Source organism: Doryrhamphus excisus, chromosome 23 (genome assembly GCF_030265055.1).
Source record: "Doryrhamphus excisus isolate RoL2022-K1 chromosome 23, RoL_Dexc_1.0, whole genome shotgun sequence".
NCBI lineage: Eukaryota > Metazoa > Chordata > Actinopteri > Syngnathiformes > Syngnathidae > Doryrhamphus > Doryrhamphus excisus.
In genome coordinates, this window is record NC_080488.1 from 2,350,473 (window position 1) to 2,377,296 (window position 26,824).

At 42.4% G+C, this 26,824-nt stretch overlaps 2 protein-coding genes across 2 annotated transcripts in view; both read left to right on the plus strand.

The window, feature by feature from the left end:
• Positions 1-890: 890 nt before the first annotated feature.
• dele1 (DAP3 binding cell death enhancer 1) lies at positions 891-6,338 on the plus strand. Its single transcript, XM_058063423.1, has 12 exons — positions 891-1,057; positions 2,199-2,316; positions 2,612-2,717; positions 3,109-3,244; positions 3,313-3,504; positions 3,597-3,688; positions 3,774-3,867; positions 4,178-4,320; positions 4,617-4,772; positions 4,965-5,057; positions 5,342-5,495; positions 5,567-6,338. The coding sequence occupies exons 1-12, from the start codon at positions 1,027-1,029 to the stop codon at positions 5,800-5,802; spliced, it is 1,551 nt and encodes a 516-aa protein (XP_057919406.1). The 5' UTR covers positions 891-1,026; the 3' UTR covers positions 5,803-6,338.
• An 846-nt stretch (positions 6,339-7,184) lies between these two features.
• LOC131110315 (amyloid beta precursor protein binding family B member 2) overlaps positions 7,185-26,824 on the plus strand; it is a 35,829-nt gene continuing 16,189 nt past the window's right edge. The window contains exons 1-8 of the mRNA XM_058063309.1: positions 7,185-7,753; positions 11,286-12,544; positions 13,679-13,881; positions 14,136-14,282; positions 15,167-15,252; positions 15,336-15,396; positions 15,860-16,006; positions 16,097-16,224. Coding sequence (XP_057919292.1) covers positions 11,317-12,544; positions 13,679-13,881; positions 14,136-14,282; positions 15,167-15,252; positions 15,336-15,396; positions 15,860-16,006; positions 16,097-16,224 — 2,000 coding nt within the window. The 5' untranslated portion in view covers positions 7,185-7,753; positions 11,286-11,316. The remainder of the gene's footprint in view (positions 7,754-11,285; positions 12,545-13,678; positions 13,882-14,135; positions 14,283-15,166; positions 15,253-15,335; positions 15,397-15,859; positions 16,007-16,096; positions 16,225-26,824) is intronic.

Here is a 26,824-nt window from a genome sequence, read left to right on the forward strand (position 1 = left end):
AAGTGGGGATTGTTAACTATCAGTAAATTGCAAAAGTATATATTGTGTTTATGTGTAAGCGTGAAAGTAAATAGAACGTAATAGGCCTAAGTGACAAGTGTAAGTGGAATAAATGTAAGCAACATTCATAAACTTATAAAATGATAGATTTATGCAGGTCAGAAGCACAGAAACACAGTCTTAAATGTAATTCAGGTCACGGCGTATCCTCTTTCCGGGCTAGACTTTTCGCCTCAAGAAGAGGGTTAAAAGACATGATGATAGTGTTGTCACCATGGCAATGGCTCAAGAAGTTTCCTCTGAATTTAGATCCACAGACACAGTCACAGCCCACCCCGGTTTAGCTCCACCTAGCTGGAACAGTTTTTGTTTCCAGTAAGGGTCAGCGTCTGCGTCACTTGGTTGATCCTCAGTTTCCTGCAGGGTGACTGAGGCGCTGTGCACAGTTAAAAATACACCAAACATAAAATTAAACAAGGACAAAGGCATAAGAAAAATAGACAATAATTTAAAAAAATGAAAATATTTTTTCATATTTTTATTTATTTATTATATTTTTTAATATACTTTTTATATTTAATTTTTTTTATATTTAAAAATATTTATATGTTTACTTGATTTTTACTTTATTTGTGTTTATTTATATTATAGTTTATCTATATGTTTATACTTATATGTTATATTTATATTTACTTTATTTATATGTTTACTTGATGTTATATGTTTATTTATATGTTTACTTGATTTGTTTATTTTAAATATGATTGAAATTATTTACTGTGCTTTCCTGTCTGTCATTACATTCTTTCACCACTAGATGCCACTGCAACATCGCGCAAACAAACTGGTCTCGATTGCGTCATGTGAACCACTTCCGGGTTGCATTCGCCACTCGTGATTTTCGTCGCTCGGAGTTGACCTCGACGGTAACGGCTGTCAACCCAGAGACTTCTGCTTCGAGAGAGATGTCTCTTAGAATGGCGCCCGGGTGGACGTAATTCGTCCTGCGAGAGAAAAGAATAAAGCATGTGGAGAGCGAAAGGAATTGTGTGGAGAGGTAAGACCTTAAACTGATACAAACAACCGGTGGCTGTTTATTTTGGTCACCACAAGCAGCCGCCATGACTCTGAAATCCGGTTTCAATGTTGGCGTTTCCGGTTTTTATAATCTTACTTGACATTAATGACCACAATTGTTTGTTTGTTTTAATATTGAGTTCATAGAACAACTCTCTTTTAGCTATTTCGTTAGCTAGAAAGTTACTTAAGAAGTATTTCTACAAAAAAAACAATTAAAGTAGCCTGTTATTATTACTATGATCATTCTTCTTCTTCTGATTATTACGACTGCTACGACTAGTAGTAGTAGCAGGCTAGTATTATAAGAATATTTTAGGACAGGACAGAAGCCCCCCTAAAATATTCTTAAGTCCCCCTAAATAATTTGATATTTTTTATAGATTTTTTTTTTAATTTAGGGTACAATTTAGGGGCAGAAGCCCCCCTAAATCATTATTTAGGGGGCCAGAAGTACCCCTAAAATATCCTCAAGTCCCCCTAAATAATTTGATATTTTTAATTGATTTTTTTAATTGATTTTTTCAATTTAGGGGCAGAAGCCCCCCTAAAATATTCTTAAGTTGCCCTAAATAATTTGAAAAATGAAATATTCTTAAGTCCCCCTAAATAATTTGATATTTTTTTATTGTTTTTTTCAATTTAGGGGCAGAAGCCCCCCTAAAATATTCTTAAGTCACCCTAAGTAATTTGAAAAATTAAATATTCTTAAGTCCCCCTAAATAATTTGATATTTTTTATTGATTTTTTTAATTGATTTTTTTCAATTTAGGGGCAGAAGCCCCCCTAAAATATTCTTAAGTCCCCCTAAATAATTAGATATTTTTAATTGATTTTTTCAATTTAGGGGCAAAATTTAGGAGCAGAAGACCCCCTAAATCATTATTTAGGGGGCAGAAGCCTCCCTAAAATATTCTTAAGTCCCCCTAAATAATTTGAAGCCCCCTTAAAATAGGCTTAATGACGCCACTGGTAAGAACATTCACATTACAGTCAGTGTACTGTATGTGTACAGTATGTGTAGACAACAGGGTTCATTTCCCTTGGCTTTCTCAAACAGTCCTTCAGCACCGACCGACCTTTTGTTGCATTCATGTGATGACATTTTTTCACCTTTGCAGTGCTGCATCGGTACCACAGCAGCACCCCACTACGTCTACCCCAGAACCACCATGTGGAAGATGAGGTCATCAACACCTCCACTGTGCTCTCCACCTCTCGAAACTCCCCAGACAGCAGGTAACGTCACACGTATGTTATGTTTGTTATCCTGCAGAAAGAATGAAATCCACATGATGGTTTCATTTTTAGCTCTGAGCGTTAGATTATTTTTGAATTAGGGACCTTCCGATCAGGGTTTTAGGTTCGGATACTGATCAATTAGCACATGGATTCAGACCCAAAATAGGTAATTACTACAAAAATTCAGCATTTTTTAAACACTGACACATTTAATTGTATATATATTTAATTGTGCAGGTGTACCTAATAAAGGCTTTCTAACTTTCTCGTGTTTGTGATGTCTCTCGGTCAGCTCCCAGAAAGAAGAGGATGGTGAGCGTCGGAGGAAGAAACACGGGGCCTTCAGGTTCAGCTCACCTGAGCTGCGGCGTTACACGGCTCTCGATGCCATGGGATGGGTAGGTTCCATTCTTGTTTCAATTAAGCATACATAAAAGCCTTAATAAACAGAAGACACATAATGGTCAGTATAAGAAGTTTTGTTTCTGTAAGCCAAGCTATCCAAACTGATGTTCATTTTTAGACATCCCTGCAGCGCCCCTCAATGGTCACACTTGGTCACTGCATCTGACACAGCTTTTTATGGTCTCACTGGAATGCCAAAACTGATAATAAATCATGTAAATAATGTGGGGTGTTTTTAATCTAATACACTATGTGTTCATAAAAGGCTTATTCACAAAAACAGAAAAAATTAAGAAATAATCAAAACATTCCCGTTTCTTTCTGGAAGTTATTCAATATGGTGTACGGCATATTTCTAATAAGATTCCTCTGCTTGATCCAAAGGGTGCGGCGGCAGTTCTCTTCATGCAGATCTGCCGGCGGGTCCACTCCAGATTCTCATCAGGCACCGACCCCAGTCCAAACTTGACCGCAGCGTCAAATATCCACAACTGTGGCTATCGCCTCCTGCTGGAGATCAGTAAGAACTTCACATTTGAAAATAAAATTGCTCTTGTTGTGACACTTTTTTGTGTGTGTGTTTCTCAGTATCAAGGAATGATGTGGTTCCGAGAGGAAGCGGTGTGTTGTGCCTGCACGGTCGGTCCTCGGGTGAGAGCAGCAGCACGAGTGGTGGAGACGACGGAAGACATCAACACAGCAGTGAGCAGAAGCACCTGACGACTCCCACCTCCATGTTAAACCACCAGGGGCCACCAGGCCAGGATTCACCTTTGGAAGGTGTGATACTGGATGCTGTGTATACAATTTGAACCAAATTAGAAGCCGAGTTTGACACTACTCCATCTGTGTGTGTCATTTTGATCACACAGAGGGATCTTTGGACTTGAACCTCTCGGATTCATGCCCGTCAGAGAACGTTTGCAGGCAAGACAGCGCAGAGACAGAATATGCTCATGACGAGGTGCACATTTTGAGCTCATTGGATTTTAAATCAGCGCTTTTGTTGTGTTTTTTACATATGTGCTGTTGTCGTCTGTTGCTTTCAGGGTATGTTTTTAGGTGAGAAGAGGCTGGCAGAAGCTGCACAGAACCTCAAAAAAGTGGCAGATACCAGCGTCCCAGTCGTACTGAACATTATTGGTAATTTCTTCCTCTGCAGTTTCTGTATGTGGGTTGCTTTTTATGAAAATATCTTTATGCATCGGGCCTGAATCCCACCCTGAAGTGGCCATTGTAGTGGGGAGGGCAAGGTGAGTAGCAGCGAGACATGTGAGAGTTGTCGGTCTTATGAATAGGAAATTTACATTTCAAAAACACTCCGGCGGCACCAAGAGTGATATGCCTTCTCTGGAAGAACGAGTTTGCTTACCAATGAAGCAGCTAAAGGCTTAGCCTAGCACATCTAATGTTAGGTCAGACCAGTTCCATCATTTGTCCCATCATCCCGCAGGTCTCCAACGAGTTAAAAGTAAGAACTACGAGGAGGCATTCGTCTGTTTTGTGGCGGCCGCCGAGCAAGGCTACAGCAAGGCTCAGTTTAACGCTGGCGTCTGTTACGAGATGGGCAAAGGAGTCAGCAAGGACAAGGACAAGGTGAGGAGCATCCGGTTTTCATGTTTTCCCACTTCAAATATTCCTTCATAACATTAACTACAAGAGCTGAATCATTTGACACTCATAGAGGCGTAATAATTGATGATTATTATTGTTTTTGTATAGTACCATTACAAAAACAGAGCATTATTATCTTTGTGTAGAGAGGTTTTGCATTTGACCAAATTCGAGTGGACCAGCTCTTCTTATACAAATCAATGTATGGACGGCCATCTTTATTCATGGCATTATTGTATTTAATTATTCCTCTCTGCCCACATTCCTTGTTTTTTAAGGCGTACCATTACTACCGGCGCGCAGCAGTCGGCGGCCACGCACATGCTCAATATCGCTGTGCAAAGTTGCTCCTAGCCGGCGGGCACCAAAGTGTAGAAAAGCTGAACAAAGCCATGAACCTCCTTCAGAAGGCTGCTGCAGCTGGCCTGACTAAGGTGGGCCTCATCTTGCTTCGCTACAATTTTAATGCATTATCTAAATATATTAGTTACTACTAAATGTTTGAAAATGGATCCAAATATTTTTTTTGTGTAGCATTAATGTTTACCGGAACCAATAGCTTATTAAATTGTGTTCTTGTAATGTATGGGTTTCTCATGCCGGTGTGCTTGAATCCCCATTTATAGGCTCAAACGTGCCTGGCTTCTGTGTATGCTCAGGAGCCTGTGAGAAACGGGAGCAAGTCTGTCCACTACCTGCAGATGGCAGCAAAGAGCAGAGTGAGCACAATTCTAGATGCTTCCAGTCTTTTATTGTTGACTTATACCTGATACTGCCTTTCCAGGTCCAGAAATATTTCGATGACTTTTGCCGTTAGTACCACCACCACACTGGGTTTAAAACAAAATAGTCAAGATGTAGATTTTCAGTTTTATTTTACTTTCAGTAGTATTTGGCTGGACTGAGGTTACTGGACATAACCACTATTTTCAATACTTTTTGGTTTGATTATGGTGTTTCAATTTTACATTTGTGAGCTCAGTGTTTGTCTTCTTGTGTTTAGGACGACACCGCTCTGCTCCTGTTGGGTCAGTGCTACGAGAGTGGCTTTGGGGTCCAGCAGAACCTGAGAACAGCAATGGAATTGTACAGACGCGCTGCTCAAGCAGGCAACAATGAGGCACGGCTTCTACTGACACCTCCCGCCGAGACAGACGGTAAGCGAAAGCGCGTCTTCTGTGTGTCGCCGCAGTGAGTAACTGAACCCCGCCTTGCGGTCTATATGCAGTGTTGCGCTCCATCCGATCCTCCCCATGTTTCGTCGTGTCTGAATTCCACCTCAAGCAGCCACGCTCATCTCCGGCCGATGCAGACGCCGGTCCTTCTGTGACCCTTCCCTTCCTGCCTCACTCCTGGAGCACAGGGAGCATGGATGTCCGCCCATCGCTATCCTCCACTCTTCATCACCTTCATCCCCAAAGCACAGAGGGGAAATCATGCCGGTGGATGGTAGGGATTGGATAGCTGCCATCTATGGTGGTTTGTTTTTGTTTTGTCCTGCACAGGTGAGTTCTCCTGTTACTTAGAATTAGCCCACCGGATGTTCTATGTGTGTTTTACTTGGAGGCACTGCTCTGTAGCACAACACGGCACGATTTATGGCTTTGATATTTGGTTTCTATACCCGTGTTGGTGAGTTATTTTCATATATTCAGCTATTAAGGTATCCGTACGCGATCTCATAGTACATATAGTACATACACAACCAATGCATGTGTGTGTGTGGCAGGGATTCAATCTGGCCCATAATAATCCACATAGCGATCAAAGTAAGTAGCCTTTATATTTGTATTACGTAAATACTAATAATGTTTTATTCAGTGTTAAAGATAATGTGAGGAGGACATAATCCGCGTTACAGACAACTTGATATGGTGTCCGACCTGTCGTATGGCATACCTCCAACCTTTTATTTCTACTTGTGCCGATGTTAACATAAAGTATACACTGCAAGACTTTTGCTACTGTGTGCATATGCACAATAAAATTCTACAAAACAGTATTTGGCTGGATTCTATTTGCACTAAACGAGTGGAAACACAAAGATGGATGCCTTCATTATTGTCACAATCAGTTCTAATAATCAGTAGCATCATCTGTGTAAAGCAGGGGTCTCAAACTCAATTTAATTGGGGGCCACTGGAACTAGGGACTGGGTGAGACTGGGCCGCATCAGGTTTTCCAAAAAAAAAAACGCATTTATTAAAAACAGAAAAATGAATAAACTTTGCTTTGGTTCTGATTTTCTACAAGCTCTGATAAAACATTCCACTGTTCTCTGTATTTTTCTACACAAAATAAGATGAAAATAAATAAACAAATCAAGAATAAAGAAAATCAATGAATCAGTAATAAATAAATATAATAATAATAAAACGGCAAATAATAAAAACTTAAGAAACCACATATAGTTGGTGGGTAGACAAATTATTTTTTTCAGATTAAAATGAACAAAGCATTATTAGAGCCCTGTAGACATGACAAAACACCACTATAGTCACATTTATACTCTTTTTATTTACAACATATTGCGCAACTGCAGGGTCTTGAGACACATGCTAACTCGCAAACTAGAGAACTAGCGACCTAAACGGTAGCCTTCAAGTTATTTCCTTTAAACTTAAATAGCCCAAAACTTACCACTTCCACACGGATAGGGAGGATAACTATTAACAGTTATTTAACCTTTAACATGAACATTAATCAAACGTAATAATTTTTTCTGGGTACATGATACCATACAGCATCCATATCAAACTTGCGCGGGCCGCACTAACTTTCATATCAAGGCGGGGGCCTCAAACTAGTGTCCTGCGGGCCACATTTGGCCCCTGGACCGCGTGTTTGAGACCCCTGGTGTAAAGGCACAACACAGAATGTGCTAGTGTACCTAATATTGTGAACAAGCTTCTTCCCGGAAATGACTCCGCATAAAACATAAAGCAATTGTTTGTGTTTTGACAAGATCTCCTGTACCCCATTCATGTTTTTCCGGGTATGACGTCAGACCTACATGATCTGTGATTTCAATACCCGACTTGAAAAAGACAACGCCGGTGGTTTTAATAATGGTGGATGCCGCCGCCGCCTCCTCCTCCTTCCCTCGTCCTCCGCTCTGATTGGCTACCCTTTGCGGCTCGAGGAGCTCCACAGCGCCGCTCGCCGCTCCCGGACGTCGGTGGCGCAGAAAGCAATCGCAGCCTGGCCGGCGGAGCGGAGCTGTGATCCGGGGTCGGAGAGAAGGGCGGATGATGTGATCGGATGCGGGCGGCTGAAGCTTTAGGGGCGGGCTGGCTCTTAAAAGACACGCTCCGTGACCGTGGGTGCTGCTCAGTTGTGTCGTGTCGACGTAGGAGTGGAAGACACCGAAGCCCCCCCTCGCCTACCCCCTCTCTTGTGGAGGCTGAGCTAAGCGGTAAGTAAATAAGGTGATCTCGGTGGGATGTGCACCATGCAGGGGAGTGATGGATGCACCGGATGTGTGAGGATTGAACTGCGCCATTGCTTCCTCTGTGTCTTAACCGAAGATGTAATAAGATGCTTTAGTAGTGTTTGTCCTCCATTGGTGATGGACTTAGTGATACAGGAGGAAGACGGTGACATCATTGACTTTCTCAAGTTGATTTTCTCCCATGTTTTGGTCTCTCATATATTCCATTTAAATCATTTTGACTTGAAATGAAACATGTTTAAATGGTTTACAGGCTAACATATTGTAGCTGTCAATCAATGTTAACTCTAAGGTGTTTATCATATGAGGATGTGGCCTTAAATGATAATTCAAATCCAGATTGATTGTTTATTGGAACTGGTTTGAATGCATCCGCACATGTTGCATCAATGACTCTTAATGTTGAGTTAATAGAGATACTTGTTGCTCCTGTCCTGTATGAATGACCTCACTGGGTGGGGGGGGGGGGGGGGGGTGTTGAGATATCACTGCATGCTGTCCAGCAAACCGCTGTGTCATGCACCTCACTTCCTACCGCTAATAACCAATCCGCCTCCTTCTTGGATTCATTGTTTTCACTTTGTCACGCTAATTAAGGCGTTCATTGTTTGGGAGACAGAGACGCCAAAATGGCAGCCTTCTAAAACCCTACCCTGCAGTGATCAATGATAATTTGCTATATGAACAGCTGACAGGAATATTCTTAATGCGGGTACCTGTTGTGTGTCTGAGGCCTGCAGAGTGGCGTGCACGGTCAGCAAAAACACGTCGGCTTGTTGTTGTTGTTGTTGTGTGCTTGTCTGGTTCCGTGACCGTCCAGGTGAGAGGAGGGCCAGGAGTGACGGGGGCCCCGCATTGAGAAAGTGCACAGGTCAGGGATTCTTTGCGCTACGCCGTGTCATTTTTGCTCCATTCCCAAGATCTTGTCTTGTGTTCGAATCTGCTGTGTTTGTGCTTTCCGTGCTTCGACGATGACTGAGGTGATACGTAGTTCTTACATCGGAGTTGCGGGACTGTTGTGTGGTCGGCTTTCCACAGGCACATTCGGTCACTTGGTAATGGTAACACCGCTGCATCATGCCGAGAGAATATTAAATTATTTATTTGGCTATATGTTAGAGTAGTCACTGTATAGCTTTACTATTATTGTCAAGATTGCTGGCATTGTGGTGGCATCATTATGCATCTGAGTGCTGAGTAGCCTATATTCACTTTAATGCTTGTCTGTAGTAAATGTGCTGCACGGTGGTCGAGTGGTTAGAGCGCAGGCCTCACAGCTAGGAGACCAGGGTTCAATTCCACCCTCGGCCATCTCTGTGTGGAGTTTGCATGTTCTCCCCGTTCATGCGTGGGTTTTCTCCGGGTACTCCGGTTTCCTCCTACATTCCAAAAAAACATGCTAGGTTAATTAGCGACTCCAAATTGTCCATAGGTATGAATATGAGTGTGAATGGTTGTTTGTCTATATGTGCCCTGTGATTGGCTGGCCACCAGTCCAGAGTGTACCCCGCCTCTTGCCCGAAGACTGCTGGGATAGGCTCCAGCACCCCCGAGACCCTTGTGAGGATAAGCGGTAGAAAATGAATGAGTTCTCCTCTTATTTTGTGTGGAAGTGGTAACTTTTTTGCTTCTTATATTGTCTTTCCCCACCCTGGGCCATCTCTGTGTGGAGTTTGCATGTTCTCCCCGTGCATGCGTGGGTTTTCTCCGGGTACTCCGGTTTCCTCCCGCATTCTAAAAACATGCTAGGTTAATTAGCGACTCCAAATTGTCCATAGGTATGAATGTGAGTGTGAATGGTTGTTTGTCTATATGTGCCCTGTGATTGGCTGGCCACCAGTCCAGAGTGTACCCAGACTCTTGCCCGAAGACAGCTGGAATAGGCTCCAGCACTCCCCACAACCCCCGCGGTAGAAAATGAATGAATGAATGAATGAGTTCTCCTCCTATTTTGTGAGGAAGTGGTAACTTTTTTGCTTCTTATTTTGTCTTTCCCCACTGTCGGCCATCTCTGTGTGGAGTTTGCATGTTCTCCCTGTGCATGCATGGGTTTTCTCCGGGTACTCCGTTTTCCTCCCGCATTCTAAAAACATGCTAGGTTAATTAGCGACTCCAAATTGTCCATAGGTATGAATGTGAGTGTGAATGGTTGTTTGTCTATATGTGCCCTGTGATTCGCTGGCAACCAGTCCCCACCTCTTGCCCGAAGACAGCTGGGATAGGCTCCAGCACCCCCGCGACCCTCGTGAGGATAAGCGGTTTTGTGTCACTCCCGTTTCTTTTTGTATTTGAGTATGTCTATACTGAATATACCGCATATGTATAGAAGGATATATGTATAGATGTTGTGAAGTTGCCCTAAATATTCTCTTTGCTGTCACGCATCAGTCGGAGTTGACCTACCTTGAGAAAACAAGAGCTCAATTGCTATTTCGTAAGTTAGACATTTCTCCCTGCAGACTAATCCTACTCATCAAATCATCAGCATGCATATGTTTTTTATTAGAACAGCAAGAGTTCATGTAAATTGAGTGTGAGCCGATGCATGTGTATGTGGATACAAAAGCCGCAGTGGGCTCTAGTATTATTCAATGGGAGCAGATGAAAGAAATGCAAAGGATGCCTCCACTTGATGATGTCATCCGTCCTCAGTAGGAACAGTATGAGCTAATGCCGAAAGATGGCAGCTCTGCCTTCAACGCCACTTTGTGCGCCAGAGAATCGTAAACACAACCCTGAAAATAATTGGCCTCTCCCCTGCCCTCTTTCAGGAAAAACACCCCTTCAGATTGTATGTAGTACTTCTGCAGAGCCACCTCCGATCATACGCTCTTCTTTCTGCAAGCTGCTACAATGCCTTAAACCAGGGGTCTCAAACACGCGGCCCGCGGGCCAAATGTGGCCCGCAGGACACTAGTTTGAGGCCCCTGCCTTGATATGAAAGTTTAATGTTAGTGCGGCCCGCGCAAGTTTGATATGGATTCTGTATGGTATCATGTACCCAGAAAAAATTATTACGTTTGATTCATGTTCATGTTAAAGGTTAAATAACTGTTAATAGTTATCCTCCCTATCCGTGTGGAAGTGGTAAGTTTTTGGCTGTTTAAGTTTAAAGGAAATAACTTGAAGGCTACCGTTTAGGTCGCTAGCTCTCTAGTTTGCCTTATTAGCCTTATAAAATGATGAACTTGGATTAGCAGCCATACCAGGAGATTGATGCCGAGGAAAATCAATGCAAAAATTAATAGATCATTCTTTGAAAATCATCTAATTAATTTTCATTGTTTGTTAAATGGAAAAAAATTGTTCCCGAAATGCATGAAAATGTGTTTTTCTTTGCAAAACAAAGAAATTTGCAAGTGATCCCAAACTTTTGAGCAGTAGTGTACAGTACTCTATATGTGTACATATACAGTATTTATGTGTTTTTTTAAAGTTATTTTTGTCCTATAAACGAAACTTCCTTTCCTAACCTTTGTGTCTCTCCTCCCAACAGGTCGGCCATTGCAGCGCGCATCCAGTCAGCCATGATGTCTGTACAAACCCCTCCCCTCTCTCGCTCAGGCTCCTCCCCCTCCAACGTGGGCCTGTCCAACCGCAGCGGCCCCGCCGCCACCCCTCCCACTTCGCTCAGCCTGCGCTCCTCATACAATCAACTTCTCGGCCGTGATGTCATCAAGGAGTCCGTCAACGCGGAAAGCGGCGGTTCCGCCACCTTGCCCAAGAGCCGTCAGAGACACACGATGACGAGCGTGCGGAGTGTCATGGGGATAAGCGATAACCTGTCATCAAAGAACCAATCCTCGAGCAGAGGTAGAGGCCTCCCCACTAAGTCCTCCTCCAGTTCTGCACTCTACTCCTCGTCGTCCTCATCTTCGCTTTTCAATACGACGAACCCCAAACTGGCCAAGAACGGAGCCAACCTGCAGAGACGTGCCGAGAGTCAGCAGCAGGAGCTGAGTAAGATCCAGAATGATTCCATGGATAACTCCAATTCTGACTGGGCCGAGTTTGACAAGGATAACTCGCAGCTTCCCCCATTCCGAAGGAGAACAAAGAGCTTCCTGGAGTACCACGACAAAGACTGGGACCTGAGCTGGGGAAACAAGGAGAACAAGGAGGAGAAGAAACAACAGCAGTCCTCCCCGGAGAAGGAGCAGGCCAGCCCGGTCAAGGAGAGGGAGAGCCAAAAGGAGGAGAAGCCCAGCAGCAAGGAAGAGGCGGTACCTGTGGTGGAAGAAGAAGAAGAAGAAGAAGAAGAAGAAGACAATGAAGACCCAACACCAACTGCAAGACAGCCTCTCTTACCTGTTGTAGTGGAAGCCCCACTTTGCTCCTCCTCTTCTTCATCTACCAACAGCCCAGAGTGGGTAGCAGACAACCACCTCCGGAACCAGGCTACATCCCAGATCCAAGAGGAGCACTGCATCCAATTATCGGGAAGTCCGAGAAGTCCCGCAAAGCCTCCTCGGAGCTCCCAGCCCAGGGTGATCAAGGTAGAGCTGCACCCAAACAATGAGAACCAGTTCTTGCAACAGTACCCGCCGTCCTCGCCTAAGCAGACCAGGTCCGGTGAAAGGAACACCCCAACAAGGAACAGGGCTCTCCCAGATCCAGATCCTCAACCAGAGACGGGTCTCCCAAAAGTGAGCTTAAGAATGGATCTGACTCCTGATACGCCGTCAGAGGATGAAGACTCCAGCTGGACTACTCTGTCCCAGGAGTCACCCTCACCTCAAAGTCCACAAGAGACAGGTTTGATGCTCTTATGTTTGTCTTTAACTCGTTTTTAGACATGACTGGAAATGAACGTTATGGCGCCCCCTATGGGTTGGGCTCAAAATGCTTTGGGAGACATGCTAACACATGCAATACAAAAATACAAACACCCCGGACTGGTGGCCAGCCAATCACAGGGCACATATAGACAAACAACCATTCACACTCACATTCATACCTATGGACAATTTGGAGTCACCAATTAACCTAGCATGTTTTTGGAATGTGGGAGGAAACCAGAGTACCCAAAGAAAACACACGCATGCACGGGGAGAACATGCAAACTCCACACAGAGATGGCCGAGGGTGGGGAAAAACAAAATAAGAAACCAAAAAGTTACCACTTCCACACAAAATAGGAGGAGAACTCATTCATTCATTCATTTTCTACTGCTTATCCTCACGAGCGTCGCGTTAGGGTGCTGGAGCCTATCCCAGCTCTCTTCGGGTGAGAGGCGAGGTACACCCTAGACTGGTCGCCAACCAATCACAGGGCACATATAGACAAACAACCATTCACACTCACATTCATACCCATGGACAATTTGGAGTCGCTAATTAACCTAGCATTTTTTTGGAATGTGGGAGGAAACCGGAGTGGGAGGAAACCCACGCATGCACGGGGAAAACATGCAAACTCCACACAGAGATAGCCGAGGGTGGAATCGAACCCTGGTCTTTTAGCTGTGAGCCCCTGTTTTTCAACCAATCTTGTTCAAATCTTACAAACATATGCTTGTCAGGAGGTTTCTCATTCAAGAAGAGAATCACTCCAGCAATACTGCAGGGACCTTGAAGACCACAGTGAGCCACCTTATGGCGCAGGAAGTGATTAGGATGGATGGACGGCTAGGACACTGCAGTTAGGGTGTGGCAAGGAAAGGAAAGGAAAATAAAAAAAAGGTTGCAAAAGCAGAGAGAATTAGAAATATGAAGAAACAGGGGAGGTCATTGCCCATGGGCACTACTTTAGGGGATGTGAAAATAGTTGCCATGACAACAGAAGCTGTAATGATCCCCATTCTCTTTCCTATGCACGCACGTATGTAATATATATAATATATATAATATACACCAGATCTAAATATTTGTCTATCGTTACACTAACAGATGTTTGGGGTGAGGGGGACCTGCCCCCAGGCTGGCGGGAAATCTCCGACTCATCAGAGGTCTATTTTTGGCACATACCCACCGGCACCACTCAGTACCACCGACCCGTTGCCTCCAGCAACCAGCCCACGTGTGCCGATGAGGAGCCGGATGAGAAGAATCCGCAACAGGAGACGCACGACTCGCTTAAACCGCCCAGCGAGGTGAGACTCACAATGTGGTCAAATGTATTGGGACGTTTGGGTTTGCCCATAACGTCACAGGAAGGTGACGAATTAGAACTAAGGGAGGATTATTATGGAGTCCATCCATCCATTAACCCAAAAATACCCATTTAGCACAAATATTGGTGGGTAATATAAACATAAACGATAAACTGCTATCTACGGGTAATAAATAACAAAATATATGAATGGTACCCGTCACCGCACCCCCTCTCTCCTCCTGTCTGCCACAGCGTCCCAGCAGCCTCATCTCAGATACAAGCTCGGTTGAGCCCGTCCCCTCCCCTTCTGGCTGCTCCCCCACCTCCCTCTCCTCCACCCCCTCCAATGATGTCATCTCCTCAGCATTGAATCTCAACAGCACCACCTGCACCGACAATGTAAGCCCTTCATTATTTCCTTTTTTTTTTTTTCGTTGTTATGGTTATTGTGTTGGTTATTCCTTTATAAAGAATGTCTTGAATGCATCCCATAATCAGTTCACAGTTCCACATGTCCAAAAGGAGTAGGAAGAAGCAAAGCTTATTAAATCCTACCCCTCCATCTGGTACTTTTACAATCAGTAACTGTTACATTTGTTCACTTCCTGCTTTCCATAATATAGTTAAAGTTTTTTTTTTTTATTTTTTTATGATTTTTTAATTTTTTTAAATTTTTGTCACATAATCAGTTCACAGTTCCACATGTCCAAAAGGAGTAGGAAGAAGCAAAGCTTATTAAATCCTACCCCTCCATCTGGTACTTTTACAATCAGTAACTGTTATATTTGTTCACTTCCTGCTTTCCTAATATAGTTAAAGTTTTTTGTTTTTTTTTTTTTATGATTTTTTTTAATATTTGTCACATAATCAGTTCCCAGTTCCACATGTCCAAAAGGAGTAGGAAGAAGCAAAGATTATTAAATCCTACCCCTCATCTTGTACTTTTACAATCAGTAACTGTTACATTTGTTCACTTCCTGCTTTCCTAATATAGTTTAAGTTTATTTTATTTTTTTTAATTTTATTTTTATCACATAATCAGTTCACTGTTCCACATGTCCAAAAGGAGTAGGAAGAAGCAAAGCTTATTAAATCCTACCCCTCCATCTGGTACTTTTACAATCAGTAACTGTTACATTTGTTCACTTCCTGCTTTCCTAATATAGTTTAAGTTTTTTTATTTATTTTTTAATGATTTTTTTATTTTTATTTTATAATTAACCTTTTTTTGTCATTACTGAATTTTATGTTTAGCTTTTTCTTTGTGTGTCTTGTCTGTTCAGGAGCTGAAGGACTATCCAATCTATCCTGACCCCAGTCTGAAGGCATTTGAAGGGGCCACACTTCGCTATGCTTCACTCAAACTCAAGTAAAATTTGCAGATTTAATATGTATGATGTTTTCATATTACATATTCGTCTTTATAATACCCCTAAACTGGCTTTCCTGCAGCCCTGCGGCGCCTTTGGAGACCGTGGACCTCAACAATACCTTCTCTGATGCAGAAGCAATGGTAAGAATAGCTGCTAATGAAGTAAACATAAACTATCATTGTTTGCTAGTTTGATATTGCTTGGAGTTGCAGCCATCCTGCTATATTTCATGCAGCCACGTTGTTTTTGTTGCCCCCTTGTGGTAGAATTGGCGAAGGGCAGGTCTCTATGAAAGAATGAAGACTGTTTCAAAATAGAAGTAAACATAATTAATTCATTCATTTTCTACCGCTTATCCTCACGAGGGGTGCGGGGGGTGCTGGAGCCTATCCCAGCTGTCTTCGGGCGAGAGGCGGGGTACACCCTGGACTGGTCGCCAGCCAATCACAGTGCACATATAGACAAACAACCATTCACACTCACATTGGAAACATAATAGTAATAAAAAAACAAGTTTTTGGGATAAATTGTGGTAAAATAATTTTAAAAATTAGCTATAAAATAGCACATTTTGTAAATAAAGCGTTTGTGGTTTTATTATAGTCCTTCCCAGTGCGATCCTTGGGCTGGGTGGAGATGGATGAACAAGACCTGTGCGAGGGGAGGAGCAGTGTGGCCGTCCATCACTGCATAAGACAACTGTCCTACTGCAGGAGAGACATTCGGGACTCGGCTGGAGTTTGGGGGGAGGTCAGTTACTATTATATTTATATTCATAAACCACAATCATAAACAGCTCCGCATTGCTTAGTGTTTTTGTTGTTGTTGTTGTTATTCCAGGGTAAAGGGATGCTGCTGGTGCTTCAGGACCGCATGTTGACTCTAGTCGACCCGGACGATCGAAGTCTTCTCCACTCTCAGCCAATCAGCAGCATCCGTGTGTGGGGAGTGGGCCGGGACCATGACAGGTATTTTTGTAACATGTCCGGCGCTTGTACAAAGTGTGAAGTGATGCAATGAAGGCAAACAGTAGAGAGCTTACATCAGGGGTCTCAAACTCAAATTACCTGGGGGGGCCACCGGAACTAGGTTCTGGGTGAAGCCGGGCCGCATCAGGTTTTCAAAAAAAAAAAAAAAACGCATTTATTAAAAACTGGAAAAAAAATCAATAAAAAACTATCTTCAATGTTCTTGCTTCTGCTACCCTACACTTTTCCACACCAAAATATCTGATAAAACATTCCACTGTTCTCAAATATATTAATTTTTATTTTTCTATACACAAAATAAGATAAAAAATAAACAAATTAAGAATAAAGACAATAAATCAATCTATCAGTAATAAATAAGTAAAATAATAATAAAACAGCAAATAAGAAAAACAGTTATTTAACCTTTAACATGAACATTAATGAAACTTAATCATTTTACCCAATTAGCAAGTACTAAAGTCTTAAAACAGAAACACTACAGCAGCGGTGTCCAAAGTGCAGCCTGGGGGCCACTTGTGGCTTTCATATACAAGAATAACATCATAATATTATGAGGAGAACTAATTTTAGTGGATTAAAATAAAATTGAAATAATGATGAAAAAACTTTTAATTCTGAAAAACAAGCAAATTTGGTCGATAAAGTTCAAATGTTATAATAATAAAGTCAAAATATGGAAATAAAGTCATAATAATAATAATTTTACAAAAATAAGGTGAAAAGTGGCATTCTCACAAAAAAATTATGAGAATAATCTCATAATATTATGAGGACAAGTAATGTCATTTTAGTGGCAGAAATTTGAAATATCAATGGAAAAAAAATTTTTTTTAAGTTGTAATATTATAAACCATCTCTTATATCCCACCAAAGTGGTGTAAACAAAGAATAATAGGATTGTAAAGGTGACTATAGGGGTGCTATTTCATGTCTACAGTGCTCTTATCATGGTAAACTCTGCATTTTGAAAGTCATAATCAGGTTTTTTATGCTATATATATATGCTCAATTATAATAATAATAATAATAATATTGAGTCCTACTATGTGGAAATTCACTGATCGCGATCGGGTCGGGAAGAATTAACCCCGATAAACGAGGGTGTTGAATTTATATGACAGTGTCCATCAACTCGGAATTTTCATTCATTCATCGGGTGCTATTAGATTGTGGAGGTGTACCTAATGTTGTGGCCGGTCCTGTCACACGTTGTGTAACCAGCTGTTAAGGAATTGGGTGAAAATGGGGGTTTGAAAGAGTATGCGTGTCCTTGTGATGCGTTTTCCCCATCATCTGTCTTTGTCTTGTTTCCATGGTATCGCTCCCACCCTTCTCATCTCAACATTAGCCGTGCGTGTGGATGAAGAGCGAGCGAGCGAGAGAGAGAGAGAGAGAGTGTCCTTCCTCTTACGTCTCAGAGGACTGAGGAAGTTTCACTGTGTGTCTCAGCACTAATGGATAAATTGTGTAGGAGGGCTTGTTTATAAGGGTAGAGTCACCCACGGGTTTCCACTGTGTTCGTCCTCTATTCCAGGGGTGCTCAAAGTGTGGCCTGGGGGCCATTTGTGGACCACAACCTGTTTTTCATTGGCCTGTGGCACGTCGTAAAACTTTAATTAAGCAAAAAAAAAATTTGAGTGTGAATGGTTGTTTGTCTATATGTGCCCTGTGATTGGCTGGCCACCAGTCCAGGGTGTACCCCGCCTCTCGCCCAAAGACCGGTGGGATAGGCTCCAGCACCTCCGCAACCCTTATGCGGATAAGCTGTAGAAAATGAATGAATGAAGGAAACGAAAAGGGGCTGCACGGTGGAGAAGTGGTTAGTACTCATGCATCACAGCCAGAAGACCCAAGTTCAATTCCACCCTCGGCCATTTCTGTGGAGTTGACGCATGTTTACTCCGGTTTCCTCCCACATTCCAAAAACATGCTAGGTTAATTAGCGACTCCAAATTGTCCATAGGTATGAATGTGAGTGTGAATGGTTGTTTGTCTATATGTGCCCTGTGATTGGCTGGCCACCAGTCCAGGGTGTACCCTGCCTCTCGACCAGAAGACAGCTGGGATAGGCTCCAGCACCCCACGCGACGCTCGTGAGGATAAGCGGTAGAAAATGAATGAATGAATGAGTTCTCCTCCTATTTTGTGTGGAAGTGGTAACTTTTTGGTTTCTTATTTTGTCTTTCCCCACCGTCGGCCATCTCTGTGTGGAGTTTGCATGTTCTCCCCGTGCATGCGTGGGTTTTCTCCGGGTACTCCGGTTTCCTCCCACATTCCAAAAACATGCTAGGTTAATTAGCGACTCCAAATTGTCCATAGGTATGAATGTGAGTGTGAATGGTTGTTTGTCTATATGTGCCCTGTGATTGGCTGGCCACCAGTCCAGGGTGCCAGCTGGGATAGGCTCCAGCATCCCCCGCAACCCTTGTGAGGAAAAGCGGAAGAAAATGAATGAATGAAATGTATTTTTTTTTTAGTTTCTTTAAAAAATAAAAATAACACTCCATAGGTTGCCCTTGCCAGAAAAAGTTAGGGCACCCCCGCTCTATTCCCTATTGCTCTTTAAAATCTCTAATAATGATAATGATATATTGAATAATGTAGATATTCAACTTGCAGTCAATTACAGCAGGAAATAGTTTCACGTGCCTGATGTAAATTGACTCGTTTTGAATCAGTACATAATTATCGCCACTAGAGGGCGCCAGAGTCATAGTCTGTGCGCTAAGCTGCACTGAATGCAGTATTTGTTTTGAAGATTGATGTTATAGTTTCTTCCCTTCCATAGGGTGTTTTTTTTTTAAACATGAATATGAATCATGACTAATGTGTTTTCTGAGGTATGTGTGAGAGCAGTTTAGTTTGATGATGAGCTAAAAATGTGTCAATTGGATGCACTTGTGGCAGAGAGGGGGGAGCTCATATCTCTTAAATCAATTAGGACACTAGTTTGAGGCCCCCGCCTTGATATGAAAGTTTAATGTTAGTGCGGCCCGCGCAAGTTTGATATGGATGCTGTATGGTATCATGTACCCAGAAAAAATTATTACGTTTGATTCATGTTCATGTTAAAGGTTAAATAACTCTTAATAGTTATCCTCCCTATGCGTGTGGAAGTGGTAATTTTTTGGCTATTTAAGTTGAAAGGAAATAACTTGAAGGCTACCGTTTAGGTCGCTAGCTCTCTAGTTTGCGAGTTAGCATGTGTCTCAAGACCCTGCAGTTGCGCAATATGTTGTAAATAAAAAGAGTATAAATGTGACTATAGTCGTGTTTTGTCATGTCTACAGGGCTCTAATAATGCTTTGTTCATTTTAATCTGAAAAAAATAATTTGTCTACCCACCAACTATATGTGGTTTCTTAAGTTTTTATTATTTGGTGTTTTATTATTATTATTATTATATTTATTTATTACTGATTGATTTTCTTTATTCTTGATTTGTTTATTTATTTTTCATCTTATTTTGTGCAGAAAAATAAAAAGTAAGATATTTGAGAACAGTGGAATGTTTTATCAGAGCTTTTATTGTAGAAAATTTGAACCAAAGCGAAGTTTTTTAATTTTTTTTTGTTTTTAATAAATGTGTTTTGTTTTTTTGTTTTAAACCTGATGTGGCCCAGTGTCACCCAGACCCTAGCTCCAGTGGCCCCCAAATAAATTGAATTTGAGACCCCTGCTTTATAGTCATATTATTATAACCGTGTCGAAACCGACCCTAACAATAAAGTGGTCATAATTTCAACCACACTATTTTAAAATGTAGTAAAAAAATTTGTTTTTGTTTTTATTTTTGTTGAAATAAAGTTTTTTCTTTTTATGCATTAAAATGTAAAACGGGTCAATACCGACCCTAAACAAGAGTGTTAAATACATTACCGACCATAAATGCTTTATTGTGTGTAGTTTTGTATCATGTACTGAACATCTTGCTCCCCCCTACCTTGATTTAAAATGAATGAGCCCCCCCCTTTTTTTCTCTGTCTTAAGTGGGGCGGGGCTCTTGTATGAAGTCATGCGGCTATATTTGGAGCACTCAGCAAGTCTGAGTGTATGTGCACGCCCCTGCTTGCATGCGTTTGCATGTGCGTGCGTATTTGTGCAGGTGTATTGAAGATGATGAAGTCATTGGTCTAAATCTGGAGCACTCGTTCCGTGTGTGTGTGTGTGTGTGTGTGTGTGTGTGTGTGTGTAAGTTGAACGAGGGTGTTTTCTCCATCCCATATTTCCGTCTCGCGTCCCACTCTTTGTCTCCATCCCTCCTTCTGTGCCTCCCTCTTGTGTCATTGGCTGCTCCGCTCAGCCTCCCTCTGCTTCTCCTCTGCACTTGTGAATGTGCAAGCATTCCCCATTTTTTACCACTTTGTGCACACATGTAACTCTGGAGGTTTAGGTGCAGGTGCTTCAGAGATGCTTCACTCCTCATACTTGAGTGTGCATACCGAGGTGTTGTAGTAGTAGTAGTAGTAGTTGTAGTAGTAGTGGGAAAAGAGGAGGTTGGAAAGAAGCCCTTGAGGATTAAAAAAGAAGACGACATCCAGAAAGAGAAAGCATCCTCCCCCTCCTTTTCGAGCTGTAATCGCAATGTCACCGAGGCAGAGGAGCTAATGAGGAACTAGTCTGTGACGTGGCCACCATGTTTGCCTGTGTGAGTATCTTACCACTCCTTCATTCTCCACATCACTCTTCCATTAGCGCTGTTTTTTTTTTCACCCTCTTGAGGCTTTGGTGCGAGGATGCAGGCTGCAGGAAGGGAAAAAGATAGGATGCTAAAACGCGTGTAGTAAGCAAAGGATGGATTGGGGTGCAAACGGGATTTTTTGAAACTATTTTTAGCTTCTGCATACTTCTGCGTTTACAAATGTATATAAAGGCGAGTCAAGTACTGCAAGTGTGCATGGGAATTGGTGTTTTTAACAAGCACGGTGATGGATGAGCATGAATGTAGCAAGTGAAAAGACACAGTCTAAAGATTTATGACATAAGGGGAGTTGGGGGACAGGGGAGGACGGGGGAGGGGGCAATCCCTGGTTGTTATCATGCCCTTGGCTTGTGACACTTAATATGTGTCATGTACCCTTAATAGCGTTTTAAGTGTTAACAAAGTGGAACCTCAGCTCCACTGCAACTAATGATGTACACACACATCACAACATGATACACATGGTTCTAAATCAGGGGTCTCAAACTCAATTTACTTGGGGGGCCACTGGAGCTAGGGTCTGGGTGACACTGGGACACATCAGGTTTTCCAAAAACAGAAAAATATATTAAAAACAGAAAAATATACAAACTTTTTCAGTGCTTTGGTTCCGATTTTCTACGATAAAAGCTCTGATAAAACATTCCACTGTTCTCAAATATCTTAATTTTTATTTTTCTGCACAAAATAAGATGAATAATAAATAAAAAATAAAATAAAAAAAAAATAAAAAATAAATAAACAAATCAATAATAATAATAATAATAAAACAGCAAATAATAAAAACTTAAGAAACCACATATAGTTGGTGGGTAGACAAATAATTTTTTTCAGATTAAAATGAACAAAGCATTATTAGAGCCCTGTAGACATGACAAAACACGACTATAGTCACATTTATACTCTTTTTATTTACAACATATTGCGCAACTGCAGGGTCTTGAGACACATGCTAACTCGCAAACTGGAGAGCTAGCGACCTCAACGGTAGCCTTCAAGTTATTTCCTTTCAACTTAAATAGCCAAAAACGTACCACTTCCACACGGATAGGGAGGATAACTATTAACAGTTATTTAACCTTTAACATGAACATTAATCAAACGTAATAATTTTTTCTGGGTACATGATACCATACAGCATCCATATCAAACTTGCGCGGGGCGCACTAACATTAAACTTTCATATCAAGGCGGGGGCCTCAAACTAGTGTCCTGCGGGCCACGTGTTTGAGACCCCTGATTTACAACATATTGCGCAACTGCAGGGTCTTGAGACACATGCTAACTCGCAAACTAGAGCGCTAGCGACCTAAACGGTAGCCTTCGAGTTATTTCCTTTCAACTTAAATAGCCAAAAACTTACCACTTCCACACGGATAGGGAGGATAACTATTAACAGTTATTTAACCTTTAACATGAACATGAATCAAACGTAATAATTTTTTTTCTGGGTACATGATACCATACAGCATCCATATCAAACTTGCGCGGGGCCGCACTAACATTAAACTTTCATATCAAGGCGGGGGCCTCAAACTAGTGTCCTGCGGGCCACGTGTTTGAGACCCCTGATTTACAACATATTGCGCAACTGCAGGGTCTTGAGACACATGCTAACTCGCAAACTAGAGAGCTAGCGACCTAAACGGTAACCTTGAAGTTATTTCCTTTCAACTTAAATAGCCAAAAACGTACCACTTCCACACGGATAGGGAGGATAACTATTAACAGTTATTTAACCTTTAACATGAACATGAATCAAACGTAATAATTTTTTTTCTGGGTACATGATACCATACAGCATCCATATCAAACTCAAGGCAGGGGCCTCAAACTAGTGTCCTGCGGGCCACATTTGGCCCACGGGCCGCATGTTTGAGACCATTACGTTTGAGGAAAAAGCTATTATTATGTTTTAAACAGGAGTGTTGGTTCTAATATTTAGAATAAATACCTTACGGTATGATGCAGGAGAGTTTGTGTTGTGTGTAAGTAATTTTATTGCGTATTTATTGATTTTATGAAGATGTTTTATTGGCTTTATTGTCAGTGCTCTGCTTTGTATACCAAACTTTGTATTCATAGTCGTCTTTGTTTTTCCTCCCCCCTGTCCAAAGCTGACCTTTTGTGTTCAGAATATAACAGACATGACACGCAGCCTTGATGTGTCATTAATATTTTACCAGCCATCACTTCCATTTATATGCGTGCATATTTGGGCTATTTTGCTTATTTGTTCATGTCAACACAGCATTAATTAATATGCAAGGCATATCCTCTGCATGTCGGCCCACTGGGACAGACCCCTGATCACCCCGACACATTGGATATATGCCACACTGATTGATGGCGTTGCTGCCCCCCCCCACCACACCCTTTACACGTCCCTAATACCCCCTCCCTCCCTCATTGCGCCTCCATTTTTCCAGCACACCACCATCCATCACATCCTCTTCTCCACACGTGTGCTTCTTTCCTGTTTGAGGATTTCTATTCTCCAATCAGGTTCCGACAAAGCTTCTACACCTCAAAGAGTCATCATGGCCTGGACCCCCCCCCCCTTTTTTTTTTCCTGCCTCTTTAGCGCTTATACATTAGCATGGTTTGATACACCTGGCTGTAATCCATGTCCAACTAACGGCTCCTCCTATAGATCTCTTCTATTGCTCCTCCAGCCAATAAAACGGGGGTAGGGCAGCGATTAGAGGTGATGCTGGTCATACATGGGGGGGGCTTGCTTAGTGTCTCACGGCCCGATACTATACATTAATGATATACAGTATATAACAAGAGGCGGGGTACACCCTGGACTGGTGGCCAGCCAATCATAGGGCACATATAGACAAACAACCATTCACACTCACATTCATACCTATGGACAATTTGGAGTCGCTAATTAACCTAGCATGTTTTTGGAATGTGGGAGGAAACCGGAGTACCCGGGGAGAACATGCAAACTCCACACAGAGATGGCCGAGGGTGGGGAAAGACAAAATAAGAAGCTAAAAAGTTACCACTTCCACACAAAATAGGAGGAGAACTCATTCATTCATTCATGCTTTTCCTCACGAGGGTCGCGGGGGTGCTGGAGCCTATTCCAGCTGTCTTTCGGGCGAGAGGAGGGGTACACCCAGGACTGGGGGCCAGCCAATCACAGGGCACATATAGACAAACAACCATTCACACTCAAATTCATACATATGGACAATTTGGAGTCGCTAATTAACCTAGCATATTTTTAGAATGTGGGAGGAAACCACAGTACTTGGAGAAAACCCACTCATGCACGGGGAGAACATGCAAACTCCACACACAGATGGCCGAGACAAAATGAGAAGCCAAAAAGTTACCACTTCCACACAAAATAGGAGGAGAACTCATTCATTCTTTCATTCATTTTCTACTGCGGGGGGTTGTGCGGGGTGCTGGAGCCTATCCCAGCTGTCTTTCGGGTGAGAGGCGGGTTCCACCCTGGACTGGTGGCCAGCCAATCACAGGGCACATATAGACAAACAACCATTCACACTCACATTCATACCTATGGACAATTTGGAGTCGCTAATTAACCTAGCATGTTTTTGGAATGTGGGAGGAAACCACAGTACTTGGAGAAAACCCACACATGCACGGGGAGAACATGCAAACTCCACACAGAGATGGCCGAGACAAAAAGTTACCACTTCCACACAAAATAGGAGGAGAACTCATTCATTTTCTACTGTGGGGGGTTGTGCGGGGTGCTGGAGCCTATCCCAGCTGTCTTTCGGGTGAGAGGCGGGTTCCACCCTGGACTGGTGGCCAGCCAATCACAGGGCACATATAGACAAACAACCATTCACACTCACTTTCATACCTATGGACAATTTGGAGTCGCTAATTAACCTAGCATGTTTTTAGAATGTGGGAGGAAACCGGAGTACCCACCCAAGAACAAACCCCACACAGAGATGGCCGAGGGTGGAATTGAACGTCCTCTCCTAGCTGTGACGTCTACGCGCTAACCACATGACCACCGTGCAGCCTGCATTATTGCACATGCAGCTAATTAGGACACTCGGTGTGATTCAAACTGCACTGTGAAGCAAGACTTGGAATCACTCGACTCAACTCCCACTCCCACACAGCTTCTTTATCTCCCCATCACACACACATTAAGACACATGAATAGAGGCGGTTTACCGAGGTGACATTTCCCTAAAGTTGTGTGTACTTACGTCGACACCGATGCCACACATTCGCACACGCTTTCCAGAGCAGTGTGATGTGAAATGATCAAGAGCGACGGGAGCGGCAGGACACCATCTTACTCCCACTTTCACGCCCACACTCCCCCCCCCCCCATGCCTTGAACACCGATGCTCTAAAATATGCAAGGAAATATGACGAGTGTTGACATGCGGGTGTCGTGCGCCTCCCAGCGTGCCACCCCCCAACCCTCCTACTCCCTTACACACAACATGTTTTTTTTCCCGATCCTACACTTCGTTCCTTCCTTGCCTGGAATCAGGTCACAAAAAGTGTGTTCGTTTGTGATGCTGTGTGTACCGAAACACACTTTTCTCAATCAGCTCCTTTTCTCGGCGCTAAGGCACGCTAAGGATGCGTCACGTCTGGCGTAAACAACTACTGTACTCTATAATGTGTGTGGATTTATCAGTGATAACTTCTATTTGTTGTGTGTCTGTCTCTTCTGGCTAAAACATAAATGCTAGTTTGAAGATGCATCATTTTGCAAGGGTGTGGCAGCAACGTTTTTAGTAGGGAATCATACAAATGACTACTACTATACTAATATTACTATACTATACTGCAGAGGATCTGCTTCTACTGTGCTGCACTGCACAAGCATGGGGAGATACTCGGAAATGCTGCCATTTATATTTTTATTTTTTTATTAAAATTATTAAAATAATTGATTGTGTAAAACTATAAAAACGTGTTTCAGTTAGCATCCGCTTCAGTTAAAGGCCGATTAATGCTGCTAACCAAGGTTTTTGTACATTAAAAAGTAGGTCTAAAAAAAAAAGACGCGCCGATTAATGCCGCTAACCAAGGTTTTTGTACATTAAAAAGCAATGTGTAAAAAAAAAGACTCACTGATTAATGCCGCTAACCAAGGTTTTTGTACATTAAAAAGCACTGTGTTTAAAAAAAAAAAGACGCACCGATTAATGCCGCTAACCAAGGTTTTTGTACATTCAAAAGCAGGTGTAAAAAAAAGACGTGCAGATTAATGCCGCTAACCAAGGTTTTTGTACATTAAAAAAATATGACGCACCGACTAATGCCGCTAACCAAGGTTTTTGTACATTAAAAAGCAGGTGTAAAAAAATGACGCACCAATTAATGTCACTAACCAAGGTTTTTGTACATTAAAAAGCAGGTGTAAAAAAAAAAAACATGCATCTCTTTCCTTTTGCTTTCAGTTGACTCTCTTTGCTCATTTTGTTTCCCTTCTGCACGATGTCCTCCGCTTGCTGCCATCAATTAGCGTGGTCCATACTATGCAAAGCATTGTGGGTGGCCTGTGGCTATGAAATGTGGCGCATGAAACAATTTGCATTGCTTACTGAGATCCCTATGTGGGTGTACGTATATTCCTCTCCTAAGCACACATATAGCTCAGGCAAATGAAAACACTTTTTATATTTCAAGTAAAAAATGCCATCAAACTCACTTTTCCTGCACCTTCAACGCAACGTCGGCAAATAAAGCGTTCACTTTGTGCCTCGTCGATGCGGCTTTTATCACCACCTTTTTATTAGAATTTTTATCGCCTTGTTTTACATTCCATTTGAGTGAACTGCGATTACTTGTTTTTTTGTGATGTGCGTTTATATCGCCACTCGGGGGTTGCATTTTGTTAAAAAAAAA